The following is a 21,019-nucleotide window of genomic DNA, read 5'->3' on the forward strand; positions in this document are numbered from 1 at the left end:
TCAAGTGTCGTTATCGTCGAGCTCGATGATATCGTATCATCCGCTTGATATCTTCCGTTTCCGGAAAGTGATTATTGAAAAATATTTTTCGACATAAATTTTAATCACCCTCAGGATTTTAAATTGAAAGGAAAAAAAGTAATAATAATAATAATAATAACAATAGTAATTCCTGTACTACATGTATTTTTATAAAAATATATATATATTTATTATTTACAAATTTTTTTAAAAATTTTTTATAAGGTGATTTATTTGACAATGTTTAGCCTATTCAAAAACATGTTTTTTTAAAAGAAATTGTGTGTTCCTAGACTGTGTTTGTGATTATCACGGTTTATTATTATACTAAACCTAAACGTTTTTCGTTAATTTTTTATTATTTTAATTGAATGGGTTTGTCGAACGTTTTTCTTTTACCTTTTCGAGTTTTTTTTTTTGGTTGTCGTTAAGGGAGAAAAGCCCAAGTTAAAAAAAAAATTACTTATTTTAGATTTCTTTGCCATTAAAGTAAAATTTGTTTATTTGAAAATTACTGGATTTATTTCTCTATATTTTAAAAGAGAGAAAGGAAAAAAAGTAATTGTTTAATAAAATATTATATTTTACGCTTGTTTAAAATTATTAAATCATAGAATCGGGTAAAAAGTTACTGTTAAAGGTAGGAATTAAATTTTATCATATGTATCACGTATGGAATCATAGAGTATTAATCGTTTTTGTTATGGAGAGACCATAGAGTAAATAAAAAAAAATTGATTAGTATTCATTAGTTGAGTTGGACACTCTGATTCAACAGTTCCTTCTCGACTATGGCGAATTTATCGGTTACTATTACTTATCCTTTAATAATAATTTTATTAATTTTACAAATAAATTTTTTTTTAATCGTAGCCGGTGATTGTAAAGGATGCGTTCAATTAGATACCTATTCATTTGATAAGGTGAATTGTATTCTTTTTAAAAAATATATTTTGTAATTTTTATAAATTAATATTAAGTTGCTTTTTTTATTATTATTATTTTGTATCTTAAAAATTTGTTATCAGTTCTTAAAATAATGAATTAATGATAATAATAATATTAAAGATGGCCAAGTGTATTTTTTAGTATCATTTATTCCTTTACGAATATATTTAAATTCAAATTTAAAAATTTTTATTATCATGTTTTAATAATAAATTATTAATTTTAAAATGCCGGTCGTTAACATTTTCGAAAAGTGAAAACAACTATTTATAAATTTCTACTATAAATAAATCCTGAATTATTTAAAGTATTTTATATAAAAAAAATTTATTTCTTTCATTTTTTTATGTAATTATTAAACTTGAATTATTTGGGGAGGGGGGGTCCTTTTTGCCTTAGGAAGTGATTTGGAAATTAAAAAAAAAAACTCAGTCAAGCTTTATTTATTTTTTTTTTATTCAATTGTTTAATAAAATAACAATATTTGCATTGTAATAAATTGTTTACAAAAAATATATTAATAATAATAATAATAGAGAATTTCTTTTTTTTTTTTATTATTATTTCAACAGGTCATATCTAAATTTAAAGCATCCGCTGTGAAATTTGATGTCGTTTTTCCCTATGGTGAAAAACAAGATGAATTTGGAAAAGTTTCAGAATCTGCTTATAACATAAATGATTTACTTATAGCAGAAGTAGGAGTTAAAGATTATGGAGATAAAGATAATACTGATTTAGCAGAAAGATATGGATTGTCAAAAGACGATTTCCCTTCTGTAAAACTTTTCTTGATGGGAAAAAAAGATCCTCTCACATTCACCGGTGAATTCAAAGCTGAAAACATTCAAAATTTTATAAAACAAAAATCGGGGGTAAAAATTTTTTTTAAAAAAAAAAATTACTCATTTAAAATAATTTGTAAAATGAATATGCATAATATTTACTTTGTTAGGTTTACATTGGACTTCCCGGTTGTTTGGAAGAATTCGATAAGGTTGCTGAAGAATTTGCTAAAGAAAATTGTAATGAAAAGAGAAAACAACTTTTAAGAAAAACTGAAGATTTATGGGATAAAGTAACTGGTAATACAAATCAAAAATCTGCCGAAGTTTATGTCAAAACGATGAGAAAAATAATAGAAAAAGGTAATGAATTTATGAATAATGAATTGAAAAGAGTTCAAAATATTTTAAAAGGGAAATTATCAAAAGAGAAAACAACTGAAATGCAACATCGTATAAATATTTTACAATCATTTAAAATAATTACCAAAGATGAGCTTTGAAAAAAATAATTTTTTTCTCGTCAAATTCGATTATTTTCATTCAAAGTTAAATAATTAATCAATTTGGGGGGGAGGGGAAAAAACAATTAGATACTTTATATATTTAATTAATTATGAATTATATCATTTTCAGTGTGCAATTATAATTTAATATTAAATTAAATTTAAATTTTTTATATATATTAAAAAATGTTTAATGGCTTCTAAAAAAAAAAAAAACATTCCACTTAGTCGAACAAATTTTTTTTAATTAAGAGTATGTAAATGATAATTTTTAGTTGTTCTTTAATTTCACTACCAATTAAAATTTAAAATTAATTATTTTATCAAATTTAATTTAATTATTAAAGAACACCTAATAAATTTTCATAAACTTTTTTAATTAATCTTTAATAACTAAAAGTTTCAGTTTATAATTTTTTTTATAATAATCATCTTTGGTACAAACGTTTTGTTTCAAACGATTCGTATTTAAAAGTTATTATAAAGATTAATATAAGTTAATTTAATCATAAATAAATAAAATAAAATAAATTTTTTCATTATAAATTAATTAATGTCGTGTTTAATTTTTTTTAAATATTTAAACGAATTTTTCAAATGGTACGAAATGACGAAAGCAGGTTTTTTATTGGTTGATGCAGTGTTGCCAACATTTATGGCGTTCAATTAAACTCGGATGTTTACACAAGTTCAATCAGTAATAAATTCGTTTTTAAATATTTTTTTTTTTTATTAAAATTTGCCTGTACAGTAATAATTCAGTTAAAGATGAATTTTTTATTTAATAAGTTAGACGCTAACGTTTAATTATTCGTAATTTCATTTGTGTGTACTCAATTGTTCAGTTTTTAATAATGTCTAAAAAAACAGTTTCTTATTTTTATTCTCCTGACGTGGGAAATTTTCATTATGGTCCCGGTCATCCGATGAAGCCTCACAGACTATCGGTTATACATAGTTTAGTATTAAATTATGGATTGCATAAAAAAATGCAAATATATCGTCCATATAAAGCGAGTGCTCATGATATGTGTAGATTTCATAGTGATGAATACGTTGAGTTTCTTCAAAGAGTTACACCTCAAAATTTACAAAATTATACAAAATATTTGGCGCATTTTAATGTCGGTGATGATTGTCCGGTTTTCGAAGGATTGTACGATTTCTGCAGTATGTACACGGGAGCTTCATTAGAAGGAGCTACTAAATTAAATAATAATTGTTGTGATATTGCTATAAATTGGTCTGGTGGATTACACCATGCCAAAAAATTTGAAGCTAGTGGTTTTTGTTATGTGAATGACATTGTTATAGCAATTTTAGAACTTTTAAAATACCATCCAAGAGTGCTCTACATTGATATTGATGTTCATCACGGAGATGGAGTTCAAGAAGCATTTTATTTAACTGATAGAGTTATGACTGTTTCTTTTCATAAATATGGTAATTGTTTTTTTCCCGGAACTGGAGACATGTATGAAATAGGTGCAGAAAGTGGTCGATATTATTCAGTTAATGTGCCTTTGAAGGAGGGCATTGATGACACAAGTTATGTCCAAGTTTTTAAACCAGTTATTCACAGTGTAATGGAATTTTATCAGCCTACAGCAATCGTCTTGCAATGTGGTGCCGATTCTTTAGCAAATGATAGATTAGGATGTTTTTCTCTAAGCACAAAAGGTCATGGTGAATGTGTTAAATTAATAAGAGATTTAAATGTTCCACTTTTGGCAGTTGGAGGTGGAGGGTAATTATTACTTATTATCAATTTTAAATTTTCATTTTGTTTTTACTTTATATGATACATTCACTGATTTAAATTTAGGTATACTTTGAGAAATGTTGCTCGTTGTTGGACATATGAAACATCTTTATTAGTGGAAGAACAAATAAGTAATGAACTTCCTTTGACTGAATATTTAGAATATTTTGCTCCAGATTTTACACTTCATCCAGATGTTGTCACTCGACAGGAAAATGCTAATAGCAAACAATATCTTGAAGCAATAACCAGGTAATTTAACTATAATTTCATCAGTAGACCTAATTATTTATTATGGAGTCTTCATCTGCAGTACTTAACAGTACGGAAACTTATTTTTCGTAATAATTAATTTTCTTATAAAATCTTTCAGGCATGTTTGTGACAATTTAAAAATGGTTCAACACTCACCGAGTGTACAAATGCACGATGTACCTGGTGATATATTGCAACAGGAACCACAAGAAGACAATCCTGATGTCAGGATATCGCAAGCTGATGAAGATAAACGAGTGGAACCTGCGAATGAATTTTACGATGGTGAAAAAGACAATGATAAAGAAAATGTGGAAACATAACTTGATTATTTTCATTTTCAAGGTAAAAAAAAACTTTTTTCTTTTTTTTCAAAACAAAACATTTTAGTTTCTTATGTGCTTACAAAAAGGGTTTCACAATGTGTTGATAAGCGATAAGAAAACTAAAATGAATTTTTAATTTTAAAATAAATTGTGACATTTTAAAGTAATTTTAAATGGAGAGAATGGAGTGTGTGTGTGTGTGTGTAGTCGAGACAATTTTTATTTGTATTTTATTAATAAAAAAAATTTTTTTTTTAAAAAAATAATTTTATTCGTGGAAAACAATTTTCTTTTTTTAATTTTTTATAAATAATTTAAACTAAATGTGTTAGGATTTGTAAAAAATTATTTACCACTACTTAATAATAATTTATGTTTGATAATAATTCATATCAACATCATCAATTAATACAAAGAGAAAAAGAAGTCCAACTTTTATTTTTTATTTATTTATTATTTAATAAATTTAAGGTGTGTGTTACATACACCATAACAGACATTTAAAAATTACAAAATGGTTCTTTTAGTTCTTAAAAATAATAATAATAATAATAATAAACGTAGATATTTTTTTTTTTTTTTTTTTTTGTTAGCATTCAAGCTTTTTTTTTTTATTATTATTATTATAATCTTTCAATTTAATTATTTTCAAGTGGGGATATCCGGTTTCAGTTGTTGTTGTGGTTGTTGTTGTTGTTTTCCAAACTAGTTTCCGTATAAATTTTCCTTTTTTTTTTAAATAAAAAAAAAGTTTAAAGGTGATTAGGTGGTTCAAGGTTTTTCAAAATGAAGGTTTTTTTAAAGCTCGTTCGATCGATCGAAAAAAAAAAAAAAAAAAAAAATTTTTTTTTTTTTCTAATAAAAATCAAGGTTTTATTATTATTATTATTATTATTATTATTATTATTATTATTTTCAAATAAACAAATATTGTCAAATCAAAAAAAAATAAATATATAGGAACGATGACAAGTAATAATAATATTTAAAATTAAAATTTTTTAAATAAAATTTAAATAAATAAATAAATAATAAACTTGTTGAATTTCGTATTTGATTCTGAGCAACTTTTTAATAAATTCGGAGGATGGTGGGGCGGGGCGGGGGAGGCGGGGGGGAGGGTAAATGTAGGATAGGAAATTTAAAAAAAAAAAAATAATTAATAATTATTTTTTATAAATAATTGTAAATTTAATTATTATTATTATTATTATTATTATTTTTATAAATTTTTTCTGTTATTACAAAATGTGTATTCAAGTTAACTTTTTACATTTTTCATGGCTTTCTTAATTAATAACAAATTTTTTTTTCTTTTATTATTATTATTATTATTTTTTAGTAAAACTTATATAGATAACTACTACGAAAAACAAACAAACAAACAAACAAACAAACGAACAAAGCAAAAAAAAAAACGTTTCGGTCTGCAAAATCGAAAATAACTTTCATATAAATCATGAAAGATCGCTAGCAGATGACAAAACTTTACATTTTATATAAAATATCCACGTTTATAAAAAAAAATTATTAATTGTTGACTAATTTGAAAACAATTTTTTTAAAACGCGATAAACCCCCCCCCCATCCCACCCCCGCACTTCTCAATCCTATCGATAATAATAATAACAATAATAAAAACAGAAAAAAAACAAAAACAAAAATTAATTAATTAACAATCAACATCATTATCATCGTTACCATCATTACCATCATCATCATCATCATTACCATCATCACCATCATCATCACCATCACCATCATCATCATCATCATTATCATCTCGAATATTTTTTTTAAGCTTAACTATTTATTTTAATTAGTCAATTTATGGACTAGTGATAAGAATGGCGTTATCGTAGTAGTAGCAGTAGTAGTGAGATAAAATAATAGTAAAGCTTCATATAGTAAAATAATTTAGGTATAGTTGTTAGAAAAAGAAGAAAAAAATTTAACGAACGAATCAGTCGACTACTTGAACGGTAGCAAAAGCACTAAACGTAACTTTTTTAGGTTCGCAATATTTTTTATTTTTTTTAATAACGGATTTTAGATTTGATATTTTATTACAATTGTTGTTGTTGTTGTTGTTATTGTAAGACATGATGTCGTCAAAACTATTTCTACGTCTGAAATTTTGTAGGGAATTATGTAAATTACCACCGACTTCTCGAATTTTCGATTGTAAACCGCAACGTTTTATCGATTCGGCCGATTCTCGATAATCGTTCGATATGTATATATATCGATAAGGCATGAGGGTTTTTTTCGTGGGTCTACCTGCAGCGCTCGTCGATCTTTTTTTATCGACGTATTTTTCATCATGTTTTGTCGTCGTCGTCTGCTGTCTTCCTCTCGAACCCGTTTTATTATTAGCATCCCTTATAGAATTTTGATTCTGCCACGTTTTGACATCTATCAAAGGACTCTTACCTAAATTTGGTTCTTTTTTAATACGATTATCACCAACTACGACGACGACATTTTGCGGTTGTGGTGGTTGTGGTGACGTCGTCGTCGTCGTGGTCGGTGACAAATAAAAATTATTTTTTACATTTCCTGTCGTTATTTTCTGATCGAGATTATGATGATGATGATGATGATTTGTCGGTGGTGACGGAGCTTGATTTTTTTTCCTACCAAGTTTTTTCCTTTCCGGCCTTATCGGTGGTGGAAAATCGTAAATTTTTTTATCTTTTTCACCATATCTTTGTCTTATTTGTTCTTTTTTACAATAACTTTCGACATCCGTTATTATGACACCTTCTATTTCTTTTCTCAATTTGGATTTGTTTGCAAATTTTTTTTCCGGTACTTGTTTCGTTTGTTCAACCGTTTTCGTCACTTCCAAATGCGTCACGCCGTTAGGATCAGTTCTTTGCACGAGATTAAATTGATCTCCGACGTTGTAATTTTTTTCTTTTAGTATTCCCGCCGTTTTCATTATTGAATTTGACGTTTCGTATTCCCAACTTTTGGATATGTTTACCAAACTTTGAGTTTTCGTTACGGATGATTGAAGGGATGCTGTCGTGACGTTGCTGTTGTTATTCGATGACGGTTTGATTTCTATCGTTGTTTTATTCGAGAGATTTTTATCGGATTTTATTAAAGAATTTAACGAAATTGAATTTTTTATATCGTTTTTAAAACTCGTCATTATTTTTGGATTTAATATCGATAATTCGGATGCTTTTATCAAACCTGAATTTTCTATTTTCATGTCGGATAGGGAAACTTTAACATCTTTGGATTCGGGGGGCAACGGATTTAGATTTATTAATTTTTTCCCTTCCGCATCTGATTTTCGTTTTATCGATTTATAATTGTCTAATTTTGTTCTTTTACTATATTCGAGATAATTCGAACATAATTCTTTTAAATTGTCACCGTTTTTACATTTGACGACGATGACTTCGAGACAATTATCGATTTTGGTAAAATTATCTCCAACCCCCGATTTGAATCCCGGATCCGACGTCGTATTTTTTTTTATAACCCAAGCAATCACGTTCGGATATTTGGGTTCGGTGTGACAAAAAATAACGTCGGATATTGGATACTCTTCCATTTTGGTTGATTTTTTATCGAAATCCCCGGGAGATTTAAATATTGTATCGAATTTTTTTTGCAATGATTTTTTCGTTTGAGTGACGACGGGTGACGGTGTGAGAGAATGAAATTCAATTTCATCGGTATCCGAACTTCCGCTGCTGTTTGCACTATCAATGCTTCCTATTATGGAAACCAGAGAAGTTGGATCTTTATTATTATTATTATTAAATAAATTTCGAGAAATGAATTCGGATTTAAGGGATTTAAAAACGTGATCTTCGACCATGCAACAAGATGATGTAGTACTTTGAGCATCTTCGTTAGATAAATCACCGGATAGGGAATCATCTTCGTTACCATCGGATTCGAAACCTTCGTCGTCGCCATTTTTTTTATTTTTTTTACGTGAAAATTCTAATTTATCCTTGCATTTGATATAATATTTACGATTTTTTTGTTTTATATTATTATTATTATTGTTTATATTTCTCTCGTATCTATTGACTAGATCTTTTATAAGTGTTGCCAACATCGATGCGTTAACGGATTTAACCGATTCGCGACCGATTTCGGTTACTTCGAAACTATACATTTTTGTTTTAATTATTTAAAAAAATTTTCTTCTTCGATTTTTCACACTTTTACTACGTCACTTCTCCAAAATTCATTTTATTATTTTCTTCGATTAATTCGATTTTTATTTTCGATCGATATTTTCAACATTTGTTCGATTTATCTGTAAAAAAATAGAAAAAAGAAAAATATTAATTTTTTTATTCGTGTTGGATTTTTGCTTTAATGTTATGTGAAATTTTTCGTCTGCTATAGAAAGTTAAATGAGAAAAATAAATTATTTTATTTTATTTATTAATAAAAACAAAAAAAAAAAATTATTTTCACGGTTAAAATGAATAAAAAAAAAAAGAAAGCGAACGATTGTCGCACAAAAACTTGATTTTGATTCATAAATTTTTCTTTTTTTTTTTTTTTTATTATTATTTAAACCATAAAAAATTTTTAATTTTTATTATTATTATTATGTATGTATGTAAATGTTAATGTGAGTATGAGAGAATCTTTTTAATTACATCAATTTTCTATTAGGAAAAATAATAATAATAATAAATAACCGAAACCGAAATGGAAAATTTAAAAAAACAAAATTGCAACTTTCACACGATGCTATAAACAAAAAAAAAAAAAGTTTTCAAAACATTATAAACGTATAAATTATTATCATTATTATCAGTATCATTATAATTATTATTATTATTATTATTATCATTATCAATTATATTTTAAAATGATCGAAAGACGAAAGTAATTCGAAAATAGAAAGAAAATTTTTTTTCTTTTTTTTTTTTTCACATCAATATGATTGAAATCGCCATTTTTTTTTATTTTATTATTAAAAATTCGTTAATTTAATTTATTTTATTATTACTTACTCCGGTAATAAATTTAATTCGAAAAAAAATTATTAAAGTAATAAATAAATAAATAAATAAGGAGTAATAAAAAAAAATTTTTTTAATAATAAATAAATAAATAATTTTTTCGGTTTCTCTCACACATGAAATCGACGTTATAAGAATTTTTTTTTTTTTATCTGGAGCAAAAAATAATTTACCGCAAAATAAAATCAATATTGCGGTCGTTAAATTCGTGGGAGGGTAGGGGGAGGTGAAGGGAAAGGATGGGAGGGAGAGAGGGAGGTGATTTTAAAAAATTGAGAAACGAATTTACTAAAAAAAAAAATTTTTTTGATAAAATTTCAACAACGACGAATAATATTATGAGAATTAATAATAATAATAATAATAATAATGATAATAATTGTTTTATTATAATATTTAATTTAATTATTATTATCATTTTTTTTATACGACTAACTTTCTAAGTAAGAAAATTTTTTTTCAATCAAAAAAAACCCGTTAAACAAATAAAAATTGTCAATTTTTAAATGTCGTCATTCTCACAAACTCTCACTTTATCATTATTATTATTATTATTAACGAGAGGGAGAGAAAGAGAGAGAGAGAGAGAGAGATAGAAAAAGTTCGGGAATTATGACGTGGTATGGAAAAACAAAAAGAAAAAGAAAAATTCGAATTGGAAAAAAAAAGCATTTCGATGGGATATTATTCACAATCGAATAAATATTTCGATACGAGAAAAATTGAGCAAGAAGAACGATAATAATAATAATAATGATAATAATAATAATGATAATAATAATAATGATAATAATGATAACAAGTCAAAAATACAATCCGACGTAAAAAATAATTATTTGTTATATGCAATAGTAAAACTTTAAAAAATTCAAACGAGTTCGAAACGGTTTCGAAAAATTACAAAATTTCAAAAGAAAAAAAAAGGAAAAAAATTTGACCTAATAAATGACCTTTGACCATTTGGAAAACTATAATAAAAGTAAAATTTTATCGATTTAATAACAACAACAACAACAAAATTTTCGTCTGCTTACACGACATTTATAAAAAAAAAATAATTAATAATAATAATGATGAATTTTTTTTGCATGTTTTGTCAAAATATTATTATTATTATTATTTCTACTTTTTTGTAAACACGAATCATCGATCGATCGATTTCAAACTCGTTTTTTTTTTAAAAAAAAAAAATAATAATAATAATCGATAGATGATGAATCGATTTGATCGATTTATTTCATCCGTTTCAAAACGTGTCGGGGGGAGGGGAGGGGGGAGGAAAAAACTAAATAAATAATAATAATAATAATAATAATTTTTTTTTGCTGAAAGAGAGTATAATAAAATCATTGTAGAAAGTTGATTTTTTTTTTTTTTTTTTAAAGATATTAATTAAAGAATTCGATTTAAATTTTTTTTTTTTTTTTTGCGGGGCAAAACGTTAATAATAATGATAATGATAATGATAATAATAAAACCGGCCGACATGTTATAATTTTTATTTTTCCAAACAAATTATAAAATTAATATTAAAAAAAATTAAAAATTTGGAAAAATCCCCTTTGGGGAATGTTGTTGTGAAAGCTTTATTATTATTATTATTATTATTTAAAAATTATAAAATAGAAAGTTTTTTATTTTTTTAAATTAAAAAAAAAAAAATTATCATTATCATCATCATTATTATTATTATTAATAATAAAAATCGATTGATTGCAATTATCGAGTGTTTGTTTGAAATTTACTTTTACCGATAAATATTTTACTTAACTCGTTGTTTGTTTTATAAAAACATTACGAACTCAATATTTTAAGTAAATAGAAAATATATTTGAACAAACAAACAAACAGACAAACAATTATTAGGTTTTATAGATGGATTGTTGTCCGTATTGTTTGTTGTCGGGCATTAAACCCGCATTAGGACTCCATTGCCTCGAGTGTGTTCGTACTTATTAACCATAGAAATCCAAAAAAAAAGAAAATTTTTTTACTTTTTTTTTTTTTTTTTTATTTTAAAAAACCATTCGTATCGGTAATGATAAACATGTGTAAAAGTGGTCATTTTATATTTAAAATACGTGTATATATATAAAAATTTTAAAAAGATGCCGCAAACAGGTTAATTTGACCTCGGGGTAAATTTCTCTTAATTTAAATCAAACTTTGTAACACCTTTGATATGTTTTGCTTGTGAATGGACCACGCAGCGTGTGTGTGTGTGTGTGTACCTGTTCGTACTCCATCTACCTATCTAAAACATGTGACGGATGACGATGACGACAACATACAAAAAAAATTATAAGGGATTATTATTATTATTATTATTAATATTCGAGATCAAAGTTGTTGGTAATTTTATGGAAATTGCACACACATATGCCGAAATTTACTTACCTTGACACATTTGTAACCTTTTAAACAACGATTGATTGAAAAAGTTGGTACCTTGTACCTACTTGTGGAATATTAAAAATGATATCCGATAGTTTTATTTTAGATAACTTTTATAAAAAAAATCGCAGGGTTATTTTATTTTTTACAAGGGTGCCAACATTTTAATTCACGAATTCAAAAAAAAAATAATACGGGTATCATCGTTGTAAGGTTTAACGAATAAATTATTATTATTATTACTACGCAAATTAGCACGGTTTTTATTATTATTATTGTTTTTATAAGTAGAAATAAGAGGAATAGATTGGTTGCTAAGTGAAATGTGCGAAGGAAGATGGGAATGTCAAATAATTTGTGAATTTTGTTAATAAATAAAACAAACAACAAACAAACAATTTTTTTTTAAAGTAAAATTTAAACAACATGACTAAACAATTATGAAATACCGCGAAAAATACTACGAACGTAGTTGTTGTTGTTGTTGTTGTTGATGCAACGTATCCTTGATACCACTTATCAAGTAGGCAACATTACAAAAAAAAAAAAAGTTTTCAATTTTTTGACAAAATAATTTTTTTCTTTTCACGAAAGGGTTTTTTTCTGATTTTTTTTTTTTTAGTTTTATTAAGTGGGTAGAAAAAAGGAAGAGGAACAAAAAAATTGGAAAAGAGTGAGAGAGAGAGAGAGAGAGAGAGAGAGAGTGAAAAAGATTTAATTCGTTTATAGCCTACAGTTCCTTTTTTTTTTAGTCAAACTGCTTTTTCAACTTTTTAGTAGCCTTCACTACTCACTCAATTGGTTATTTAGTATTTTTACCTTTTGTTTTTTTTTAGTTAACTCGTACTAAAATTACTTCCATCTTATATAATAATATTCTGTTGTTAAGCTTACCGGAAACTTCTTTTGCAACTATCTATCTTTCTACTACTATCACAATCTTACCACCACCTTTTGTAACTGATAAGCGAAACATTGTACTTTTTAAAACTTTCTTCTTACATGACCGGAAGGGATGATTGTTTTCTTCTTTTTAATTTATACCATCAAATTATTACTCATCGTGATAATAATAATAATAATAATAATAATAATAATAATAATTTAATTTTGAACCAATCATTGAATTTCTTTCTTTCTTTTTTTTCATATCTTAAATTTCCTTCCTTAAAATTTTTTTATGACGTAAGCAAGCAAACGTTTTCCTTTCGTATATCGTGTTTTTCTATGAATTTTCACCTTTTCCTTTTTTTTTTTACGTAATTTGTTTTCTTTTCTTTAAGGAAAATTACAACCTCTATTTAAAATTAAATTTATATTTATTAATCACGTGAGTAATAAAAATAATAAATATTAATAATAATTGCTCTCACTTCCGAAAAATTATTAAAATTATTATTTATTTAATGAAATTCGATTTCTTCGTAATAAAATGATATAATAATAATAATTACGTATCATGTTGACAGGTAATAATAATAATAATTAATCAATAATAATTTGAATAAGAGGGGGAAAAAAAAAAAGAAAATTTACAATCACGACGACGACGACGACGATGCGAGAGGATTTTCATTATAGGAAAAGGATTAAATATGTAAGTAACTTTCACTTTACTTTCGATAAAACGTTATAAAATAAATTTCTGCACGGTTATTATTATTATTATTATTATTATTACGATTTATTTTTACTTTTTTAAACGACGATGACACTTTCCCCACCCCCCACCTTCCCATTCGAAAGGTAAAATGAATAAAATATACGCAAATGGTATATACCCCGTACAAGTACATATATGGACGAGAATATATAGTTTTATGTTGCATTTATTTATTTATTTATTTATTTATTTATTCATGCAAGGAAATATTATTTATTGTTATTAAAAACTAGAGATGAAAGGGTAAAAGTGTGCGTGCGTGCGTGCGTGCGTGTGCGTGTGTTTTTTTTTAAAAAAAACTACTTTCTAAACAAAAACAAACAATCGAATCGATCGTTGATTTTTATGTTAAAAAAAAAGAAAATTTTTCGATTTTGAGTGTGTGTGTGTGCGCGTTCATACGCGTTTGCGATTGTTTGTTGTTTGTTGTTTGTTTGTTTCGTATTCGATCTTTGTCACCGGATAAAAAAATTACCACCATCACGTGATTATATTTCGATGTTTATCGCGCCGTCAAATTTTTTATTAAAAAAATCATTTACCATTAATTAATTATATTAAAATTGAACGTGTCAACAGATAAATGATACTTATCTTAAACAAAATAAACGTAATATTAATTTCATTCGTTTTTAATTCACGTTACGGTCTTATTCACACGTTTAATAATAATAATAATAATAATAATAATAATAATAATAATAATGATGGGGAAAAAAAGAAATGAATAAAGAAGAAGAGGAAGAGGAAGAAAAAAGGAAAAATGTTTGGGATTTTAGTAGGAAAGACGTCGTACGTTATCATTTACTTTATTATTATTATTATTATTTTAATAGAAATGATTTTTTTTTTTTTTCGACAAATGATTTGACACGTAAAAGAAAGAAAGAAAGAAAAAAAAATTCGACAAATTTTTTATAAAGAAAATTTTAGAAAAAAAAAAAAAAAGTGGGTAGGAAGGGCATGTCACGAATAAATTTCTTCTTCTTATTATTCTAATTTTTTTTTTCTTTTTTTCTTCTTTTTTATTTGCTTCTTTGTAGAGAACAATAACTTTATTGATACCAAAAAGGAGTGACGTCAATAATAATAATAATAATATTAATAATAATAATAATAATAATGATGTTGAATTGAATGGGTTCAAAGAAAAAAAGAAAGAAAAACAAAAAAAAAGTTCGTACGCGAGATTTTATTTTGAAAAAAAAAATTAATTTATTTGAAAACGTACGTTGTCGTGTCAGAAGAAAAAGAGACATTCGAGAATTTTATTTTATTTACGCGATTTAAAAATAATAATAATATTGTTTAATAGAGTTCAATAACTTTTTCAATACGGTTATTAACATTTATTTAACCTCATAATTCTTTTTTTTTTTATAAATAATTTCGAATCCTTATTAACAAAAAAAAAAAATATCAAAATGTCGTACGTAAATTTGAAAGTAATTATTATTATTATTATTATTTTCGTCGGTGTTAAAGATTGATGATGACACGTAATTAAGAAAGGGGAAAAATTTATATGGTCGACAAGACAAAAAAAAAAAAAAAAATCTTACCCCGACGAATATAGAAAATGAACGTGGGTGAAACTTGATTTTTATTATTATTATTATTATTAAAAGGTTGGTAAACCTTAATTTTAAAAAATAAATAAAAATCGATGGAAATGATGATGATGGTGGGGGACCTTGATCTTCAGGAAAGGACACCCTATTAAAACTTTTTTTTTTTTTTTTGCTTGTTGTGCAAACAACGCCAACGTTTAAACAAGATTTTTATTTTTACGTCATCATTTTTTTTATTAAAAAAAATTATTATTATTATTAATAATAAATTCAAACCACGAAAGAGATTCGATTAAAAAAAAAATGGCGGTAATGAATTGAATTAATACAGGGAAAAAAAACCCTGACAGTGAATTACTAAAAAAAAACAATTTTTTCGATCGTGTTTAATTTTCTAAACTTTCAAAAGTGCCAACAAACAAACAAACAAACAAACAAATTTATAGTGAAATGGGTGGGTGAATTTTCCCAACAAAAAAAAAGGCGACGATTCGATAAACCAGTTTTTCTTTTTTCCCAAAATTTTCCCAATTTTAATCCACTCGAAACTTGAATTATTTATCAAAGAAAATTTTTAACTAAGCAGACGACAAGAAATTTGGTGGAAAATTAAAATGACGTCACTAATTATAGTGTTTAAAAATTTTCTTAAATATCCTTGCTCGATTTTCTCCACTATTATTATTATTATTATTATTATTATTATTAAAATGTAATCGTTTTGTAACAAAATAAATAATTTTTTTTTTCTATTGGAAAACTCTTGCATTATGAAAATTTAATAAATAAATAAATAAATAAACCTTGAACCGAAGATGTTTCTCATATGCATAATTTTTATGTAACGACCTTGAAATGTTTGTTGTTGTTACATCCGATAAATAATTTTAATATAAAATGTTTAAAAAATAAAATTGGTTTTTTTTTGTAAACGTGGCACTAACCCCCCTTTTTTTTCCAACTTCTCCCATGAGTCAATGTCAATTATATTACCTTTGGAAAAAACAAACAAACAAACAACCAATAACATCCTTCAATTTTCTTCCGTTTTTTTTTTTTTTTCTTCTACGAATAAACTATATTTGGAATATAATCGAAGAATACCTTGAAAGGTTGTTTGTTTGTTTGTTTGTTTTCAAAAATTTATTGTTAATAATTAAATTATTATTATTATTATTTTTTTTGTAGTAATAAAATTAAATTTTTTGAACTTTAAAATTTGTTTTTTTTTTTTTTTTAAATTTTTTGCTACCGTTCATATATGCACGCATGCTATTATTATACTTAATTATTATCATTATTATCATTATTATTATTATTTATTATAAAGAAGGTCGTCGTTAGTTTTTTTTTTTTTAATAACCTTTTTTAAAATATTTATTAATCGAAAAACACGTTAAAAACCGTGAAAATTTTTTATTAAAAAATCCATTAAAGGAATTTTTTTTTTTATTATCATTATCATCATAATCATCTTCATCATCATCATCATTATCATCGTCCACGACGACGACGAGGACGACGATTTGCAAATTTAAATTTTATTGTTTTTTAAAAATTTATTAAACAAGCGTTAAATTTTTTTTTTTTTTTAATACAACAACAGGTGAAAATTTTTATAAATGATAATAATAATAATGATGTAGAATTAGTAGAATGTTCTAGAAAATTTTTTTAATAAAAAAAAAAAATTTATATTTTCACTTATTAACGATTCGAAAGCGTGTTTTGTAAAAAAAAAAAAATTAAAATTTTAAAACGAATTTAAAAAATAATTTATTATAATTGACGTGGATGTAGACAAATGTTAAGAGAAGGAAGAAATTTGTCAATTATATTGTCGTTTTTTTTTTTTAAATGATAAAAAAATAATTGCATAATAATAATAATGATAATAGTGCAACAACAACAACAACAACTTTCTTTTAAATAACGAGTTTGAAATTTAATACGAAAAATGAGAGAAAAAAAATTTTTTTTTTTTTTTTTTTTGACGCGTGTAATATAAATTATGACGGCAAGAATCAAAAATAATTTAAACAAAAAAAAAATATTTAGGTTGGCAACCCTGTACCGCCATTGCTGTATTAAGGAAGATCAGGATAAACAAAACAAAACAAACGAAAAATTAGGTTAATCATTCAAAAAAATTTGTCAAATGTCCTCAAGAAGGTTTTATTTTCGATTAACTAATTAATTAATATTATTATTATTTAATTAAAATATAAATTTTATAAGTTTTTATTAATAAATAATAATTTAATTATGTGGTGTAATTAATATGTCGAAACGATCGAATTTGTGACGGTCGGCCATTTTTGTTTTTTGAATGCGATATTAATAAGGAAGGTGAAAAGAGCGCGGGTGTGCAATGGTTGACATGCGTTTACATCATGTCAATTTATTTAATTAATTTTAATAGTTTTATTTACCAATTTAGTTATAAGTTATATATTAAAAGTTTTGTAATTGAGTGTAGTTTATTGTGATATAATTAGTTTTTTATATTATTTGGTAATAATTATAATTATTTTAAGTTTTAATTTACAAGTGGTCAACGGTTTTTTGTGACAAATGGAAGCTTGGATTATAAAACCTTAGAAGATGCCTTAATACATCTGATTATTACTGGTAAGTACCTCATTTTAATATATTGATTTCACTTGCAAAAGCGTTAGGCTAACCATGAAATGAAGCCAAATACCCAAAAGACACATAAGTTTTAAAATTTTACATTTATTTGGTTAATTATAAAGAGTTTAACTAAATATCTTTTTCATCTCATCATACAAAACAAGAGTTGAAGTAATTTAATGAAAATATTCATTAATTATTGATTTGATATACATAACCCAGTGTACAAATTTCTATGCTCTTATGTGTAAGGGTTAACTTACTGATTGTTGGTTGTTTTAGGCCTTTTCTTGAGTTAGTTTGTTTCATTACAACATATTGTATCATAGGGATAGTGTAATACTCCCTGTAAATCTGTATCAAAGTCAGGGGGAATTGGGTAGCCTATAGGTTAGTTGATTGTAATGTAAGGAATTGTGAAATAGCACAACAGACTTCATTTAGTAATTTTACATTTCTTGAGCTGATTATAAGTAGTTATGCTAAATATCTTTGTCACACTAAATGAAAATGGTGGTAGTTTAATAAAAATACTTGTAAATAATTAATTTATTGTATCAGATGGTTGAAACATATCTGTACTGATCTTGGGAATCTACTGATGCACATTGTTTCAATCTTGCTCTTAAATTAGTTTGTTTTAATGCAACATAGTTTATCATATAGTGTAATGCTACTTTTAAACCTGTATATAAAAATCAGGAAAAATTAGTTACTTTTCTATTGAATGATGTTAGTGTAAGCAATTATGAAAAGACACAATGGACTCCATGTAATTATTGTATTTTTCTTTGCCTTATTATAAGTAGTTGAGTTAAATATCCCTCACACTAAATAAAAATAGAGTTAGTTTAGTAAAAATACTTGTAATTAATTAACTTATTGTATCAGGTGGATGTAAAATCTCTGTACTCCTGCTTTAATTATGAATCTATTGATTGTACACTACTTTAACCCTTTTCTTAAGTTAGTTTGTTTCATTATAACATATTTTGTCATATGTATAGTGTAAAATTCTCTTTTAACTTCAATTGAGATTAGAAAAGTTCAACTGCCTTCAGATTGTTTAAGTTTATAGGTGCAAAATTGTAATTTGTAAATTGTGTGCATACATTAAGGATGGAATACATGAGGGAAAATTATGAAATGGGGAAATAGTAGGAAAATTAAGTATTGAAATAGTTGTGAGTAAAAAGTTATATGATGACTGATTCATAATTGTAATAGAGCTAAATGAGAACAAGATAAAGACAGAATTAAAATAAATCTTATTCTACTGTTGACCTGAGTAAGCTTTTGACAAGGTTGTGAATCTCACTACTCCTGACCCTGGCCACTCCACAGATACCAGTCACTGGAGCCCAGTACAGGAAATAACTCGTTTCCATCGAATAAGATGGTTTCAGTGAGATTTACAAGAATTGTTGTGATATTATAGGTTATAACAGGACGAAACCTGTTCATCAGGCTTACAGCGTCACTCATATTCAAGGATTTATTCCTTAGGAATCGGTTAGAAACCTGGAATAAATATTGAAAGTGCTCTGACAAGCATTAAGACGAATTGTCGTGTTCATGAGTGAAAATAATAATAATAATAATAATAGTTTTGAATGATAATAATAATAATTATAATGGTACCTTTGACTCTCGTCTACTTACATGTCGACTTTTAATAGTTTTCTCATCTTTATTTCCTTCGACCTCGGTAAGGGCCTTGATATTAATATCGTTTGTCTTTATATAATTCCGTGAAACGCCTTGACCTTTATTTTATTATTATTATTATTAAATAATGCATTAAACGCGTGTGTTAATAACTATTAATAATAATTTTAACTTATTTTTTTCTATCGTCGCAATATAATTTTTATTATTACGGTGGCGGTACCTTAAAAATGATGAATAGTTAATAATAATAATAATCATATCTGTAATATTTGTTGTCATTATTATTAATATTATGACCATTCGTAAGTTTGTTGAGCAATTTAAATTATTTTGAAATTCATTCATTCATTCATTCGTTCAATCGTGTAAATATTTATTATTACGGAAGGAGATTATTATACTTACAAGAAAAGAGAGAAAGAGAGAGAGAAAAAGGGAAAAGTTATTCTAGAATGTTCCAAAAAAAAAAAAAAAAAGACAACAAACGACAAAAGGGATTCGATAGTGTTTTTATCATGATAATAATAATAATTTTTTTGCACATCTCGTTCGATTATTTTTTTTCGTTAATAAAAACTGGGTCAGTAGTAAAAAAAAAAAAAACTAGATTTATAATAATAATAATAATGATGATGTTTATGATAATGATAAATTTTATATTGTTAAAATAAAAATATAAAAAAAAAAAAAAATTTAAAGGTTATCTTCTCACATAATAATAATAATAATAATAATTTTATACAAAAAAATTTTGTGTGACATCAATTTTTATAAATTTTTTTTTTTTTTTTTTCATTACTTTCTTGTGTCGGTTTAGATGAAGTCACGGTGATTTCGTCAAAAAAAAAAAAAAAATTTCTTCTCATCTTTTTTTTTATTATTATTATCATCATCATCGTCATTAAAAACCCGAATAAAAATTTTTTTTTTTTATTAAAAAAAACGCTAACAAATAATAATAATAAACCTTAATTCACGAAAAAAAAAAAATAAGTAAATAAATAAATAAATAAATTTTTTTAAGTGGTTTCGGTTACTTTTTACTAAAGTGAAATTTTTTTTTTTTTTAAGTAAAAAATGTCAAGGCGGAGTAATTAAATGCGACTTACAAAGTTTTTAATAAAAGCACAATTAACGAAACCTATTTTTTTTTTAATAATAATAATTATTATTATTATTATGTTGCGCAAAACACACACTTGGGGTGCAAGAGAAAGTTTAAAAGTTTTCCCGCGTGAAATTAAATAATTTCTTCCATCTTCTTCGCTTCCTCTTTCTCTCTCACTTCTCCCCTTCCCCCCACCCAAATAAAAAATAAAAATTTCGAATTTATTGAATCGAATCGAAAATTATTTAGAAATTTTTTTTACGTTTTACGTTAAAAAAAAAAAAAAAGATGGCGGAGATTGTGAACGTAAGTTGGGAGTGGTGGTGTATACTCATGTTATCCGACTACTCGGAGGTTAGGTAT

The 21,019-nt window shown here is 25.2% G+C and overlaps 3 protein-coding genes across 3 annotated transcripts; 2 read left to right on the top strand and 1 right to left on the bottom strand.

Annotated features, from left to right (window-relative positions):
• Positions 1 to 682: 682 nt before the first annotated feature.
• Phum_PHUM260550 (Endoplasmic reticulum protein ERp29, putative) lies at positions 683 to 2,257 on the top strand (the record flags this gene model as incomplete). The annotated part of the gene is made up of 5 exons (XM_002426532.1): positions 683 to 706; positions 764 to 827; positions 895 to 944; positions 1,542 to 1,844; positions 1,925 to 2,257. The coding sequence occupies 5 exons, from the start codon at positions 683 to 685 to the stop codon at positions 2,255 to 2,257; spliced, it is 774 nt and encodes a 257-aa protein (XP_002426577.1).
• An 857-nt stretch (positions 2,258 to 3,114) lies between these two features.
• Positions 3,115 to 4,600, top strand: Phum_PHUM260560 (histone deacetylase, putative; the record flags this gene model as incomplete). Its single annotated transcript, XM_002426533.1, has 3 exons — positions 3,115 to 4,007; positions 4,086 to 4,274; positions 4,396 to 4,600. 3 exons carry the CDS (start codon positions 3,115 to 3,117, stop codon positions 4,598 to 4,600), a joined length of 1,287 nt encoding a protein of 428 aa, XP_002426578.1.
• Positions 4,601 to 6,566: 1,966 nt separating this feature from the next.
• On the bottom strand, positions 6,567 to 8,750 carry Phum_PHUM260570 (uncharacterized protein; the record flags this gene model as incomplete). Its single annotated transcript, XM_002426534.1, has 2 exons — positions 6,567 to 8,582; positions 8,664 to 8,750. 2 exons carry the CDS (start codon positions 8,748 to 8,750, stop codon positions 6,567 to 6,569), a joined length of 2,103 nt encoding a protein of 700 aa, XP_002426579.1.
• Between the last annotated feature and the right edge of the window lie 12,269 nt (positions 8,751 to 21,019).

Source organism: Pediculus humanus, genomic scaffold (assembly GCF_000006295.1).
Source record: "Pediculus humanus corporis 1103172107634 genomic scaffold, whole genome shotgun sequence".
Taxonomy (NCBI): Eukaryota; Metazoa; Arthropoda; class Insecta; order Psocodea; family Pediculidae; genus Pediculus; species Pediculus humanus.